At 40.6% G+C, this 16,005-nt stretch overlaps 1 protein-coding gene across 1 annotated transcript in view; it reads left to right on the top strand.

Annotated features, from left to right (window-relative positions):
* The first annotated feature begins 1,097 nt into the window (after window positions 1–1,097).
* The window catches only part of TLL1 (tolloid like 1), a 328,687-nt gene continuing 313,779 nt past the window's right edge, over window positions 1,098–16,005 (top strand). Inside the window, exon 1 of the mRNA XM_061383894.1 lies at window positions 1,098–2,342. Within this exon, the coding sequence (XP_061239878.1) occupies window positions 2,174–2,342 (169 nt within the window). The 5' untranslated portion in view covers window positions 1,098–2,173. The remainder of the gene's footprint in view (window positions 2,343–16,005) is intronic.

Genomic DNA, 16,005 nt, shown 5'->3' on the forward strand with positions numbered 1-16,005 from the left:
TTAGTCGAACTCCAGGTAGAAACTTTTACAAATTCACATATGATTAAATAGTCTAGGGAGATGTTTGTAAGTCATTTAGATTAACAAGGGACATTTTAAAGGTCTGGCAGTAGGGAGTAGGGAGTCAGCAGTTTAAGAGGATCCTCTAAAGGAAAGTTGTATTTCCTAGGCTTTCAAATAGGCTAAGCAAAATGCATTCTTCTTTAGCCTTGCACTAGAGGAATACCACTATTAATTATGCAAACATTTTTTGATGTAAAAGAATTTGAGAATGACTCAGCAAGAGATTTCAAAACCAAATACTTCTACTTGCTTATCGAACATGTTCTTTCCAGAACTGTTCTCTGTTCTATGACCTGGGGTGAGAAGATTGAGATCTACGGAGGAGAGGTTCCATCACTATAGCAGCTTTTGAGAAAACCCCAGTTTTGCCAGGAACATGGACTCATTCAGTTCTACCCAATCTTCCCATCATTTTTACTCTAAGTTGAAAGTAACTGATAGCTTTTCTAAGTTTAGCCTCTAATTTTTCTTTAATAAGCATAAAACAGAGTCCAATCTCCTAACCAAAGACTGGGTCTACCTGTCAAAAGTGTGTGTGTGTGTGTGTGTGCACATGGGTGTGGTTTTCTTCATATTTTCCTCTAGAGGAGTGTGTATGTTGATGGTAACTCAGAAAAGGGGGGACATTTAAATTTTAAGATATAAAGGCAACAGAAGATTTTTTATAAATCCCTGAGAAAGTAATAATTCAAGATTTAGTTGGAGAAGGCAAGGCTCCCAATCATGAGTCCTTTGGAAATTTGGGGAAGAAGTCCTCTCACCTATTTTGGAAACTACTTGCAGATGTAGGGATTGCTCACAACAGGGGCTTTGCAGAGATTTCCTCTGATTTTTTTTTTCTCCCCAATTTCCCACAGCCTGTGTTTGTCCTATGTCTGCTAGGCTGACATGTGGTTTACCTCGCTAATCCTGCTGCCAGGTTTTACACACTCTCCTCCGAAGTAAAACTGAAGCCAGAGGATACTGAGCAACTCTGGGCATGGGCGCCAGAGCTGTCACAGAAAATTTGCTTCCCAAGTGTTCCTTCCAACTTCCCTTCCTGAGCCCGCGTGAGCCACAGCGCAGCCCTTGGCTAGGTCTTCGCGTTTCCTGCTGCTGCAATCTGTAACTGGATTTTGGATTTTTTTTTAACTGCAGTTCTGAGGATCTCAGTTCTTAGGAAAACTTTGCTGGTTGTGGGACTTTGAAAGCAGTCAGTTTCTTTACCTCGGTCGCGGAGGCCCATTTTTCCTCCCCTCGGGCTGTACCGAGGCAAAGGCGGCAAAGGGGAGACGCAAACTGCTTGTGTTGGGGAGGAAGTGGAGGTTTGAGCCAAGTTGTCAGCATCCCTGGCCCACCCCCGGTCTGGCGCTCTCGGCTGGCACGTACATCATCTATTAACTGCTGTTCGTGGACGCAGTGCATGATATATTCATTTTTATCTTTAGTAAATTACAAATGGAATTCTCGGCGCACTCGTGTCTGTCTGCTCCTACAGGGCTACCGAAAGGAGGCGGAGAGGAGGCTGTGGCCCGGATCCTGACCCTGATTGTATGAATAAGTAAGCAGGATGCAAGTGATTGGGTTAGATGCCGTGAAGATTTTTTTTTTTTTTTTTTTTCAAGTTAGGAAGAGGGTAAAGAGACAGCCTTGGGGGGAAAGACAAACAGTGCATCCCCAAATCCTCCCACTTTAGCTCTTCTCGCAGTCTTCCTTTGCTGCTTCTGCGGCTTTTAAGGTCTGGCGGCAAAGGAATGTCTGCTCCCCACCCGCGACCACGGTCCCCCACTTTCAGCTCAGACGCGCTGATGTGAAGACTGGTCTTGTCTTTCCAGAGCGGCATCGGGTCCGGGTGCGGGGTGCACGCGGGATCTGAGCCCGAGAACCTGAGCCTGGGGCAGCCGAGCCGTTGAGTAGCTGAAAGGACGGCCGCCGGGAGACAGCCTGGCCGCGCGCCCGCCCGGACCCGCTCCCTACCTGCCCCCGCCCGCCACCTCGCCCGCGCCGGGGGACAGGTCGCCCTGCCCTCTCTCCGCCCGGCGGCGCCCCATGTCCCCGGACACCTGAGCGCCGGGCCGCGCCGAGGAGCCTTCCGCGGGGACAGGAACCGGTGCCCTTCCTCGAGAGGAAGATGGGGCTGGAGAGGCTTTCCCCGGGGATGCTCGCGTGGCTGGCGGCCACCGGGGCTGTCCTCTGCGCGGAACTACGGGTCTGCGCTGGCCTCGACTATGACTACACTTTTGGTGGCTACGGAGAGGATGAGGCGGAGGCGCTGGACTACAAGGACCCGTGCAAAGCCGGTGAGTGCCCTCTCAGGGCAGGACGGCGGGGGCAAGGCTGGCGCTGGGAGGGCGCCGGGTCTCACCTGTCTCCTTCCTACCCCCTCCCCACCCCGAGGGGCCGCGCGGCCCCCGCAGCCGCAGGTCTGCACCGGCGGGACTGGGTGCGGAGCGCGGTCTCCAAGTTTGGAACCTCCGGTAGTTCCTCCGCCCCACCCCCGCCCCGGCGCGGCGTGACGAGCTGCGGACGCAGCCGCTAGGGCTCAGAGCCCGGCGCCTGCGGCCCTGCGCTCCGCGGGCGGCGCCGCCCTGCTGCCCGGGCGGGCGGGCTTAGAGTCGGGACACCTTCGCCCCCTCTCGGCCAGGGTCCTGTGGGCGTTCCAGGAACAGAAGGCATGGGATGCCCTCGAAAGCTCCCCAGCTGGATGGATTTAACCGCGCGTTTGCCCATTTCAGGAAACCTTAAAAAACACTTCCAAGTTGCCGTCCCATTCAAGCTTGTTTCTCTCTCCCTCAATCCCGGTCCTGCGGTGGGACCCGGACACTCCGCCCGGCCCTGCTCCTCCAGCCTAAAGTCTGAGACACATGCCCTGTTCCCGGGCCCTGATCTGCTGAGTTGAGGCCAAGGTGACCAGGGGTTGGTGGACCAACCATTCTCTTGCGAGGAAAGTGGTCACGAGGTTGCTGGGCCCGATTCAGTGAAAGTCTGTGAGCAGACAGCACGTTTTGCCCCATCTCAAGAGGAAGGGGGAGGCAAAATCCCCAAAGTAGATTCTATGCGGGTGGTCTGCATGTGACTCCACACCTCTTTTGACCTCTCTTGAGCCTGAAGTTAAGAAAGATGTACGCAAATGAAGGAAAATGCTGGAAATTCCCCTGTTAATTTGCACCTTTGATGACACATTGTCCTAACAAGGAGAGTATGTTAATGACAAGCAGTATATGGGTTCAGGTTATCAGATCTTTCTCAGTTCACTCTTACTTCACGTACTTCTTCAAAACTTGGAGTAGCTTAGCAGAAACATGTCAGTCTGGAATTTCGAGTTCTGATTTAATTCAATTTTGCTTATGTTTCCTCATCACCTTTAACCCTCAGCCTATCCCACCAGAAGTTTCCTGGGCCTTCCTTGATGGTTTAGAGGACCAAGACACCTTTCGGCTGTGGTGGATTGCTAGAGGCTGGGCTGCCAGAACTCAGTACTATACATCTCCCTAAACCTACCTTTTATTGAGAAATTTGTTTTGAATAATGTTTGCGACTGGGTGAAAATTGAAAATTTTCTTGTTTTAGGTAAGGTAAAAGTGAAGTATATTATTTCTCAAACTTGTCTAGGAAAACATCTATTCGCTGATGCTCGGTTGTGTGAAAGATTCAGCCAATTTTGGTCTTATTTCAGGAAAGTAAATATAGTTTTCTCTGAATGTTAAAGTAAAAGCTTATGCTTTTAAAAATCATTAACTTAAAATATGAATATGCTGCTGCTGCTGCTAAGTCACTTCAGTCATGTCCAACTCTGTGCGACCCTATGGACAGCAGCCCTCCAGATTCCTCTGTCCACAGGATTCTCCAGGCAAGAACGCTGGAGTGGATTGCCATTTCCTTCTCCAAAATTTGAATATAAGACATGTCAAAAGTTAACTAATTCATTTTCAGAAGTTCCATTGTTTCAGACTTAACTTTAGAAATTGCTCAAATGAGTCTGTGAACCTGTGTTCTTTTTGTCTAAAGAGTGTTTGAAGTTTTACATTTTACTTGTACTAAGTATATTGAAACACATCTCAAGCATAAATGTACATTTTCCTCAGCACATAAACATTCAGGCAAGGAAAAAAAAAAAAACCAACTTTAAGAGTATTTACTTTTATTTTTCCTTTGCTGTTGCTGTTCAGTTGCTAAGTCGTGTCCAACTCTTTGCAACCACTTGGACTGCAGCATGCCAGACTTCCCTGTTCTTCACTGTCTTCTGGAGTTTGCTCAAACTCATGTCTACTGAGTCAATAATGCCATCCAGTCATCTCATCCTCTGTTGCTCCTTCTCCTCCTGCCTTCAATCCTTCCCAGCATCAGGGTCTTTTCCAGTGAGTTGGGCTCTTTGCATCAGGTGGCCAAAATATTGGAGCGTCAGCTTCAACATCACTCCTTCCAATGAATATTCAGAGTTGAGACTGACTGTTTTGAGCTCCTTGGAGTCCAAGGAACTCAAGAGTCTTCTCCAGCACCACAACTCGAAAGCATCAATTATTCTGCACTCAGCCTTCTCTATGGTCCAACTCTCATATTTGTACATGACTACTGGAAAAACCATAGCTTAGCCTCTACAGACCTTTTTCTGCAAAGTGAGGTCTCTGCTTTTTAATACGCTCTCCAGGTTTGTCATAGCTTTCCTTTCCAGGAGCAGGTATTTTTAATTTCATGGCTGCAGTCACTGTTTGCAGTGATTTTGGAGCCCAAGAAAATAAAATTTGTCACTGTTTCCACTTTTTCACCATCTATTAGCCATGGAGTAATGAGACCGGTTGCCATGATCTTAGTTCTTTGAGTATTGAGTTTTAGGCCAGCTTTTTCACTCTCTTCTTTCACCCTCAGCAAGATGCTCTTTAGTTCCTCTTCACTTTCTTCCGTTAGAGTGGCGTCATCTGCATATCTGAGGTTGTTCATTTTTCTCCTGGCAATCTTAATTCCAGTTTGTGAGTCATCCAGCCTGTCATTTTGCATGATGTACTCTGCATATAAGTTAAATAAGCAGGGTCACAATATACAGCCTTGACATATTCCTTTCCCAATTTGAACCAATCCATTGTTCCTTTACTAATGGTTTGTTTTTGAACAGAGCTATTGAAGATAAAACAAAAATAAAACTAAATTTGAATGGATTACTACTCTAACTTTATTTCTTCCCTATTTTTGTGTACAAGAGCTAAACCTATACATGTGTGCAGTAAAAGAGAAATAAGAATGGTCCAAGTGGAAGATTGAGAAACACAGCCACAAACTGAGATACTTTCAAATGATTATCATTGCTTTTTTAACTTGGTGAAGTGAAAGGCTTTAATTTATTATCTTGGCTAAAATGTAGCAAAATCTTAGTGCCACCTTTTGGTACTATATAAGAGAAATAAAAGTAATAACAGGGAAAATTCATAGTACATTGAAATCCCAGTCAAAGAAGGCCACTAAAATAAGAAAGATGAAGACAAATATGTGAAAGATAACCAAAAAGCAAGAGAGGATGCTCTCCAGATACCAGGATACCTTTGATCTGCCCTTCCCCAAGAGGTGAGTGGAGGTTATGGCCCATTGAAAAAAGTGCCCTTCTCTTTAGAAAGAAACAAGGGTCCTAAGTTTCCTGAAACTATGTGGTGGTTTGATGTCATAGTGATAGCATAGCTTTATAGTTTCAGAGCACTTGAGTACATTATTTCAGCTTAATACAACACTCCAAATGGTGGAATTTGTTAATGCCACCATTACCCAGATAGAAAAACAGATGCTCCATGAAGTCAAACAATTTGTTAAGATTACCCAGAACTTGATTTGAAGATTCCTGGCTGTAAAGTTCACTTGTTTTAAACAATTACACTCCATTCTTAATTGGCCTTTTGGAGAACTTCCTTGAAATGCGAAGAGTAGAACTTTGTCCAGGTTTATCTGAGTCTAGACTAATAGAAATGCATTTGCTTTATCTGACATTAATGAAATGACTAAGAACAGTTTCACTTTGCTAAATATAGTGAGAATATAAAGTCCTTGAGGACAGAGATCATAACTGATTTTTAATGTTTATCACAGGAATGGATTAACATTGTTAGATATCTGGAAAATTCTCAATACCTCCTCATATCTATAGACTATTAATATTGATCTTCATCCCTCATCTACATCTCATTCTAACAAGATCAAGTGGTATCTAAGAAGAAATATTCTTCACTATAACTTGTTAGAGTTGTGCCATTCTTAGTATATTTGTGAAGCAATATAACTTGTATACCTTTCAGAACTCTGATTTCAAGTTCATGAAACTATAGGACAGAAAGGAAGACTTTTGTTAATTTAACTTTGATTTAGAAATATATTTTTGATATAAGTAAAAGTAGATAGGGGCTTCCTTGGTGGCTCAGTGGTAAAGAATCTGCCTGCCAATGCAGGAAAAACTGGTTTAATCCCTGGATCTGGAAGATCCCAAGGAGAAGTAAATGGCAACATACTCCGGTATTCTTTTTTTTTTTTTTAATATAAATTTATTTATTTTAATTGAAGGTTAATTACTTTACAATATTGTATTGGTTTTCTTGCCTGGGAAATCCCATAGATAGAGGAGGCTACAGTCCATGGGGTCCCAAAAGGGTTGGACTCGATGTAGGGACTACATAACAGAATTAGGTAAGTCAGTGTAGCACAACCTCAGATGTATTTGTATAGCCAAATCTGTTAGTCCAGAAAAATAGATAATTTACCTCTCTATATAAACAGACACAAAGATGCAGATAATTCAAAAGAATGTCTATCTTTCACATTAAGATGTCAGCACAATACATAGTTATCTATATTTGCAATCAGATTTATCTTACTTTCTCTAGTTCAGAAGGGTCCTGAGAGATGCTGGAAAGCTGATACTGCAGGAAGTCATTCCAGAACAGAGACTAAGGTGTCCTGTTTCATGGTTGTGCGGTACCAATAGGTGTTAATCTGAGTGTCTGTGAATATCTGTGAAGAGTCTGGGCAAATCTGGGGTGCAAATTAATCTCTCATATTTGTCCAGAGATTACCTGGAAAAGATTACGTGCGAAACCAACTCTGTATTCTCTCTCTACCCTCTTCCTTCCTTCCTTCCTCCCTCCCTCCCCTACCCCCTCCATCCTTTCCTCCCTTTTCTCTTTTTGTATTTAAGGAGATGTCAGGAAATCACAGACAATTGAAAATATAACATCTAAAGAGGGAGACTGAAGAAATTAGAATTTTGAATGATGAGTGGAGGCTGATAAGACTAATTAGCAAGGTTATCTTTATCCTCTTAAACAAATGTGAATACCCTGAAAACAAGACTTTCCTACCTTTAATCTTCTGAGTAAATGGTTTCTTTTTCTTGAAAAAATCCGAGCATGATTAAAGGTCAGTGACTTGCAAGGCTGAATTTGTCCTTAGAGTGGCTTGTTTATTAGAAATAGGCATTTGGCATTTGGCATTGTAAAGGGTTATTCTTTTTTGCTTTTCTTCATAACCAGTGTTCTAGTATACTAATTCTAAGGGAAATTTTCATAAATTTATCTCCTCTCAGTAAGATCTTATCACTTTTTGGCTCTTAATATTATATTTTCCAGCTTCCTTGGCAGCCTCCTAAGTATGGCATTTTAGAATTTGATGTTCAACTCTATGCCTTAATATAATATTAAATATCCAAACATGTATTTATTGCTTGGCATCACTTTAGGTGGCCAAACTCTCATGTTAAAAATGCATTTTATAGAGCTGCTTCTCTTAAACAATCTCTTCTGTTTTAGTTTTCATTCCCCAGGTCTTGATTGTTTTTCTCCTCCTGCCTCTGCTGCCCACTCAGAAATGATCAAAATACAGTGTTTGCAAAAGGGATAGATAAGAATTCTATATAGTTGAATTCTATTCATCATTTGCCAGTAGTAGTTCTTTAGCTCTTGTCCTGAGGGCCACACTGATTTTTTTCTTTTTCTTTTTCTTTCGGCCCACCACTGGCAGTTACTGATAATAGTTAGGAATAAGATAGATTGTTTTATTCTTAAATATGTCCTCTCAGACTAATACAGCTCTAAAGCTCCTTTTTGCTTGCATTTCACAGTCTCCTGAGATCTTCCCACTTTTTATCTCTGAAGAGGGTAGTGTGCTTTGCAAATTTAAAATTTAACTTGCATCCATTCTCTGAGGTAGTTTGTGTAATAATTCATGGAACCTTTATGGTTTCCATTCAAGTAGATGGTCTTTGAGGCTTCCTTTCTCTGTTTGGGCCTCCTTAGCCCATAGTGGAATATTTAAAAGTGTGTAGGGTCCATAACTTTTACTCTTGCCCTCATAATGGCACATTTTTCTACAAATGTCTAATATATACCATGTATAATTTCTTCTACAAAAACCATATAACCCCCCATTGTATATGTATGAATACTATTTTGTATGTTTTAGCAACTTTCCCTGATTTAAAATTTAGACTAATTTGCCTGTAATTCCACCACCATATTCTTTGTATACTTTAAGGAGATTAGTCACATTAATGATCCTTTAGGTCTCTCAATCAGTGAATGTACTGGACAGAGATTAATCCTTAAATGTTCCTAGAACTCAGGTAGATAGTATCAAATGCTAGTGATTTACTATCATTAATATATATATTTTTTCTTTTTAAACTATTACCTATTGTTTCTAATAGCATATCAGCACATATGCTTAAAATATTTAAAACTAGGATCTTCCCTAAGCTTTTCTAAGAATGCTTAGAAAAGATAGAAGGGAATAATCCATTTAAAATGCAACCTTGCACATCCTGCTGGGAACATCTGGGACCATGCTGGGACCATTCTGGGGACGTGGAAGAAGGGGGTTGTTCTCCCCCAAACTGTAGGGACATCCTCTCCTGCCACAGCATTTTGAGCCCATGAGATATGCCTGGGGTAGGCTGGGGCTCAGGTGCCTGGCAAGATTCCTAGGGATGTGACATTTCCTATACTAGGGAAATTTTGAGGATTCTTACACTTCTTTCATATTCCAAGGTATGGAATTAATTAATTGTGGACTTATCATTCCCAAATTAAGGAGAAAGAGTCCTCTCCCCAACCCTGGATACAATAGAGTGATTTAGCAATGTGACTTCAGTGGTTTATTTCCTTTAGTTATCTATTAAAAAATGATATGAGAGGAACATTTTAAAAAAATACAGTGTCAAAGCTATGGAATGAATTGCATAAAATGTCTTCTTTCTCAGAAATCAGAAACAGGCCTCCTTGTTTATTTTAGTTCTTGTTATCATTAGCCCTGAAAATGGGATATTGACTACTAAATTTTGCGATATTATGAGCTGGCTAATGGAATACTTCTTTTGTCAGCTCCTTACAAAATGCATGCTAATCCAGTCAGGCTACATTTGTATTAAGAAGTATGGTAAATTAAGTGTTAATTGAAGAGACACGTGTACCCCAATGTTCATCGCAGCACTGTTTGTAATAGCCAAGACATGGAAGCAACCTAGATGTCCATCAGCAGATGAATGGATAAGAAAGCTGTGGTACATATACACAATGGAGTATTACTCAGCCATTAAAAAGAATACATTTGAATCAGTTCTAATGAGGTGGATGAAACTGGAGCCTATTATACAGAGTGAAGTAAGCCAGAAGGAAAAACATAAATACAGTATACTAACGCATATATATGGAATTTAGAAAGATGGTAACAATAACCCTGTGTACGAGACAGCAAAAGAGACACTGATGTATAGATCAGTCTTATGGACTCTGTGGGAGAGGGAGAGGGTGAGGAGATTTGGCAGAACGGCATTGAAACATGTATAATATCATGTAGGGAACGAGTTGCCAGTCCAGGTTCGATGCATGATGTTGGATGCTTGGGGCTGGTGCACTGGGACGGCCCAGAGGGATGGTATGGGGAGGGAGGAGGGAGGAGGGTTCGGGATGGGGAACACATGTATACCTGTGGCGGATTCATTTTGATATTTGGCAAAACTAATACAATTATGTAAAGTTTAAAAATAAAATAAAATTAGAGAGGAAAAAAAAACAAAAAACAGAAGTATGGTAAATTAAGTGTTAATTGAGATTCAGAAAGTGAGCCACTGAGGTGTTTGTCTTAATCAGCTCTTCTCCTGAAATTTATATTTATAGTTTAACCTAAAATATTTGCCATTGACCATATTAAAACAAAACAAAACAAAACTTCTCAAATGGTAGTAGTTCTAAAAAGTTGAAACCATGATGATCAGAAGTGCTTCCAAATATAGTATTTTTTTCAAAACAAAATCTAATTTTATGTATTAATATGCTACTAAAGCATTCATCTTAATGTTTAAGAATGACATTTCAACAATTTCTAACACACTGCACCATTTTACAAATCAGGGAGTTATTAAGGAGGTGGAGACACAAACCTTATATTTACTGTCATCATCTGGTGTTCTTCTGTGTTGACGAACTTCCTATGTTTAGTTTGTGTGATGGGTGAGGAAGAGGTAGAATAGTTTTTGTATTCCTTACATTTCTCACTTATGTTAAATTGTCAGCACTTGGATTGTGCGCCACAGCAGCAACTCGAGCGGACCCTGGCTTGGCAGCTGTTATGAGCAAGCTCAGAATTCTCTTTGGCCATGAATGTATTTGAAATGTTTATTAAGCAGCATTAGAATTACCTTGACATCAGTTCACTGGACTGACTATTCTGAAAGGATGGAGCTCCATCCCTCTTCCCATGATCTATCTGACCTAAGTGCCTCTAGTTGAAGTTTATAGTTTGTGTTTTGCACTCAGGTTATTGTGTTACTAAGTATCTTTCATTGCATAAAAGTTAAACCTTTAAGATACCCCAGGGAAAAGCACCAAACATAATTAGAAAAGAGCCAGATTGTTCTTTTGCTAGATAATAAATTGCTGCTGCTGCTGCTGCTAAGTCACTTCAGTCCTGTCCAACTCTGTGTGACCCGACCCCATGGACTGCAGCCTATCAGGCTTCTCCGTCCATGGGATTCTCCAGGCAAGAACACTGGAGTGGGTTGCCATTTCCTTCTCCAATGCATGAAAGTGGAAAGTGAAAGTGAAGTCCCTCAGTCGTGTCTGACTCTTAGCGACCCCATGGACTGCAGCCTATCAGACTCCTCCATCCATGGGATTTTCTGGGCAACAGTACTGGAGTGGGGTGCCATTGCCTTCTCCCAATAAATATTTGGACCCTATTATACCTCACATATCTAGGAATTGCCTTCATGACTCATGTCAAAGTAACACAGCTCATATTTTTACATTGTAAAATGTCTCTTCTCTTCACTATATCCCTATCAATTAACATGATTTTTAACCCTTTTGGACACATGAAGAAACTGAAACACAGAAGGATCCAGTGGCTGGGCTGTCATCCCAGTTGATAAGTAGTGAGAACTTGACCCTAGGTTTGATATTTGATGCCTTTCGTCTTAAGAATCCCCTTCACTGGCTCTCCCGTCAGCACAAAAGTATTAAGACTGACAATTGAAATGACAGTATTTGTGTCATGATTGTTCATCATAGCAATTTTTTTTCAGTGAGAATACATCTTGCCTTCAACATTCTTGCATTTGATAAGCCACATGAGTGAGTGACGTCGCTCAGTCATGTCCAACTTTTGCGACCCCATGGACTGTAGCCTACCACACTCCTCTGTCCAGGGGATTTTCCAGGCAAGAGTACTGGAGTGAGTTGCCATTTCCTTCTCCAGAGGATCTTCCCAACCCAGGGATTGAACCCTGTCTTCCTCGTTGTAGGCAGACGCTTTACCGTCTGAGCCACCAGGGAAGTCCATTAAACAACTATAAGCCAAATACTGCTGCTGCTACTGCTGCTAAGTCACTTCAGTCATGTCCGACTCTGCGACCCCATAGACGGCAGCCCACCAGGCTTCCCCGTCCCTGGGATTTTCCCAGGCAAGAACACTGGAGTGGGTTGCCATTTCCTTCTCCAATGCATGAAAGTGAAAAGTGAAAGTGAAGTTGCTCAGTGTGTCCGACTCTTCGCAATCCCATGGACTGCAGCCTACCAGGCTCCTCCATCCATGGGATTTTCTAGGCAAAAGTACTGGAGTGGGGTGCCCTTCTATACTGTTAAAGTCAGGCCAATACTTTCAATCGTGTGGAGTATTGGGCAGATGCTACTCCCTTTCAAGAGAGTATTTTCTAAGTGTAGAGTCACAAATGAAATACCCCAACTGTGTAAAAGACAAATGAAAATGAATATGACTAATTCTAATAGAGATATATTTGAGTGCAAAGTATTGTAGGGGAAAAACTACTATATGTTGCCCCAGGTATATAAATTGTGATAGCAGGCTTTCCATGTTGTTTAAGGGAGGAGTTGGATTTGAGTAGAATTCAGTCGTTAATGTCTGGTTCTTGGCACAGGACCTGCATTTTGTGTGGTACCATTAAATTGTTTCACGATTTAGATTGTTTTCTGAGTATTCATTGAACTCTTGCTTATGACCCCATAAAGAATGTGAAGAACATCCTTTCAAATGCAGGTTGTTCAGGAAAGTGGTTTACAGTGTACATTATGTATGTAAATAATGTGTGAATGCTTTTGAGAAAACAAACATGCTGTGAGAAAGAACTTTATCTTTTCAATCCCAACTTGGCTAAAAGCCCTCAGGTCAAAAACCTGAAAGCTTTGAAGGCTCATAGGGTTAACTAAACTTGACTCCAGTCTGGTTTACTAAGAGTAGGAAGTCAGTCACATTTAAAATACATACTATGTGTAATATTGACTACATAATAATTCTTATAAGAAAATAGATTGCTGTTAGCAAATTATCATGTTTTCTAGGAAGAAGATTTTCTGCTTGTACCTTTTCTCTAACGAAGGAGTGAGAACAACACTGATAAAACTTTTTTTAAACCTAAGAATGAGGGGAAGTTCTCCTTTCATGTTTATTTTTTAGTCCCAAGAGAAGAATGGAGTGTGGCCCACAGGCAGTCATCAAGGGAAGAATAATTAGGATTTGCCATCTGGAATGGGTAACAGAAGTAATGACCTAAAAATCAAGGGCCTCATGTTACATTATGTTTCTATGGGTAAAAAGATTGTGAGCAGTTTACTAGGGATATAAGGGAACAAGAGTTAAATACAGAAAGAAGATACTGATTATAGACTAAATATCCAGTGTGTTGCAGGATTTAAATGTTTACAAAAAGAAAAGATTTCTAGAGTATGTGAGGGTGGAATGGAGCGTCTTAAACAAAACCATATGCTTCATAAACAAGTACCCCTTAATACCCTTATTTCTGTGTTGAATGGTACCTGTAGCTTAGGGCATTATAATAACATGTGTTCTGTCACACAGTAATAGAATCAGATTTTGAATCTAGAATTCTGGATTCCATGTGTTGCCATGATGTTTCTTCCTTTTTCTTCTATCTCTTCTATCTCTTCCTTTCTTCCTCCTCCTTCTTCTTTTGGTATGAGTACGTTTTTGCAACTTGGGGCTAAGCTTCAAAAATTATATTCTTTAAAAGATTTCAGGGCAGCCAGAATAGTGCATCTATTAAAAACTTAGACTTTGGAGTGACATGGACATGAATTCTGATATTGTACCCACCACATGTAACTGTTTGTGGCTTTTGGCAAGTTATTTAACAGCTTTATGTTTCAGTTTTCTGATCTATAAAATGGGAATGACATTATGATTCTCATGGTTAGAATTAAATGAATGTGAAGTGAAAACCACTCTGGAACATAGTAAACTGTGTAATTTTTATTCATAGTAGCATAAATATGTAGGAGTAGAGAATTTTTTAAAAAATTGCAGCTGCTTACATGTAATAAAACAATCTTTATAAAAAACATTTGTGGGATAAAGTTCTTTTTTCTTGTCATATATGAAAAATGTATTCATATCTCAAGTCCTCTAAATGTAAAATTGAGAGGTTAATACCCCAGACAGACATTTTTCTTTGGTAAGGTATCAGAGATAAGCAATAGAAACATCCTTCATACTTTGTTCTCCTGGCTATTTGCTCAGATGCTTAAAACACTTAATCTATTGATAATTTTAAATTCTTTTTGCCTAATGTGTGAAGAGAATCCTGACTATATAGTCCTTCAGTAATTTCTAGTTCAGGTTTCATTTGTCATGTGAATTAACTTAAAGAGCTTACATACTCACAACCCTATGTTTACACAGAGCTAAGTTTACAGATGATTCTAAGCTACAAATATTCATCAATTCACCAAAACTTTATTGAACAGTTACTGTGAATACATACTTATAGAAATATGAAAAATGATGCAATGACTGACTGACCTAGTGTAGTCTTAATTTTATCATTTGTAAGTAAATGATAGTTAATGTATAGTTTTTTGTTTTGTTTTGTTTTTTAATTTTATTTTATTTTTAAACTTTACAATATTGTATTAGTTTTGCCAAATATCGAAATGAATCCGCCACAGGTATACCTGTGTTCCCCATCCTGAACCCTCCTCCCTCCTCCCTCCCCATACCCTCCCTCTGCGTTGTCCCAGTGCACTAGCCCCAAGCATCCAGTATCGTGCATCAAACCTGGACTGGCGACTCGTTTCATACATGATATTATACATGTTTCAATGCCGTTCTGCCAAATCTCCTCACCCTCTCCCTCTCCCACAGAGTCCATAAGACTGATCTATACATCAGTGTCTCTTTTGCTGTCTTGTACACAGGGTTATTGTTACCATCTTTCTAAATTCCATATATATGTGTTAGTATACTGTATTGGTGTTTTTCTTTCTGGCTTACTTCACTCTGTATAATAGGTTCCAGTTTCATCCATCTCATTAGAACTGATTCAAATGTATTCTTTTTAATGGCTGAGTAATACTCCATTGTGCATATGTACCACAGCTTTCTTATCCATTCCTCTGCTGATGGGCATCTAGGTTGCTTCCATGTCCTGGCTATTATAAACAGTGCTGCGATGAACATTGGGGTACACGTGTCTCTTTCCCTTCTGGTTTCCTCAGTTTTTATGTTTATTAATCATATGTTTGTATGTCAAAGTAATTTTAATTTACCATTTGAAAATGGATACTATTGTAAATTATGATAATCAGAATATATATTCTTGTAAATTTTTCCTGGAATTTTCTTTACTCATGATATATGAGGATAAAGCTTTGTGGAAAGCATAACAACTTTTAAGTAGTTTGTAGACTTTGTTATTTTCCAGTGTGCTAGGATGAAATATAAGCTATTAGGTTGGTACAAAAGTAATTGGCTTTAGAGACACGGATTTGATCCCTAGGTCAGGAAAATCCGCTGGAGTACGGCACGGCAACCACTCCAGGTTTCTTGCCTGAAGAATCCTATGGACAGAGGAGCCTAGTGAGCTAGAGTCCACAGGATCATGCAGAGTCGAGCACATCTGAAGCAATTTAGCACAACACACACAGCACAAAAATAATTGTGGTTTCAGAACATGAATTTTAAATCACTCTAAGTTCAAACAAACAAACAAAAAAGAGCCCTCTTGATGAAAGTGAAAGAGGAGAGTGAAAAGTTGGCTTAAAACTCTACATTCAAAAAACTAAGGTCATGGCATCCAGTCCCATCACTTCATGGCAAATAGATGGGAAAACAATGGAAACAGTGAGAGACTATTTTTTGGGGGGCTCCAAAATCACTACAGATGGTGACTGCAGCCATGAAATTAAAAGATGGTTGCTCCTTGGAAAAAAAGCTATGACCAACCTAGACAGCATATTAAAAAGCAGAGACATTACTTTGCTGACAAAGCTCCATCTAGTCCAAGCTATGGTTTTTCCATAGTCATGTATCGATGTGAGAGTTGGACACCAAAGAATTGATGCTTTTGAACTGTGGTGTTAGAGAAGATTCTTGAGAGTCCCTTGGACTGCAAGGAGATCCAATCAGTCAATTCTAAAGGAAATCAGTCCTGAATATTCATTCGAAGGACTGATGCCAAAGCTGAAA

The sequence above is a fragment of the Bos javanicus genome, chromosome 17 (genome assembly GCF_032452875.1).
Source record: "Bos javanicus breed banteng chromosome 17, ARS-OSU_banteng_1.0, whole genome shotgun sequence".
NCBI classification, from domain to species: Eukaryota; Metazoa; Chordata; class Mammalia; order Artiodactyla; family Bovidae; genus Bos; species Bos javanicus.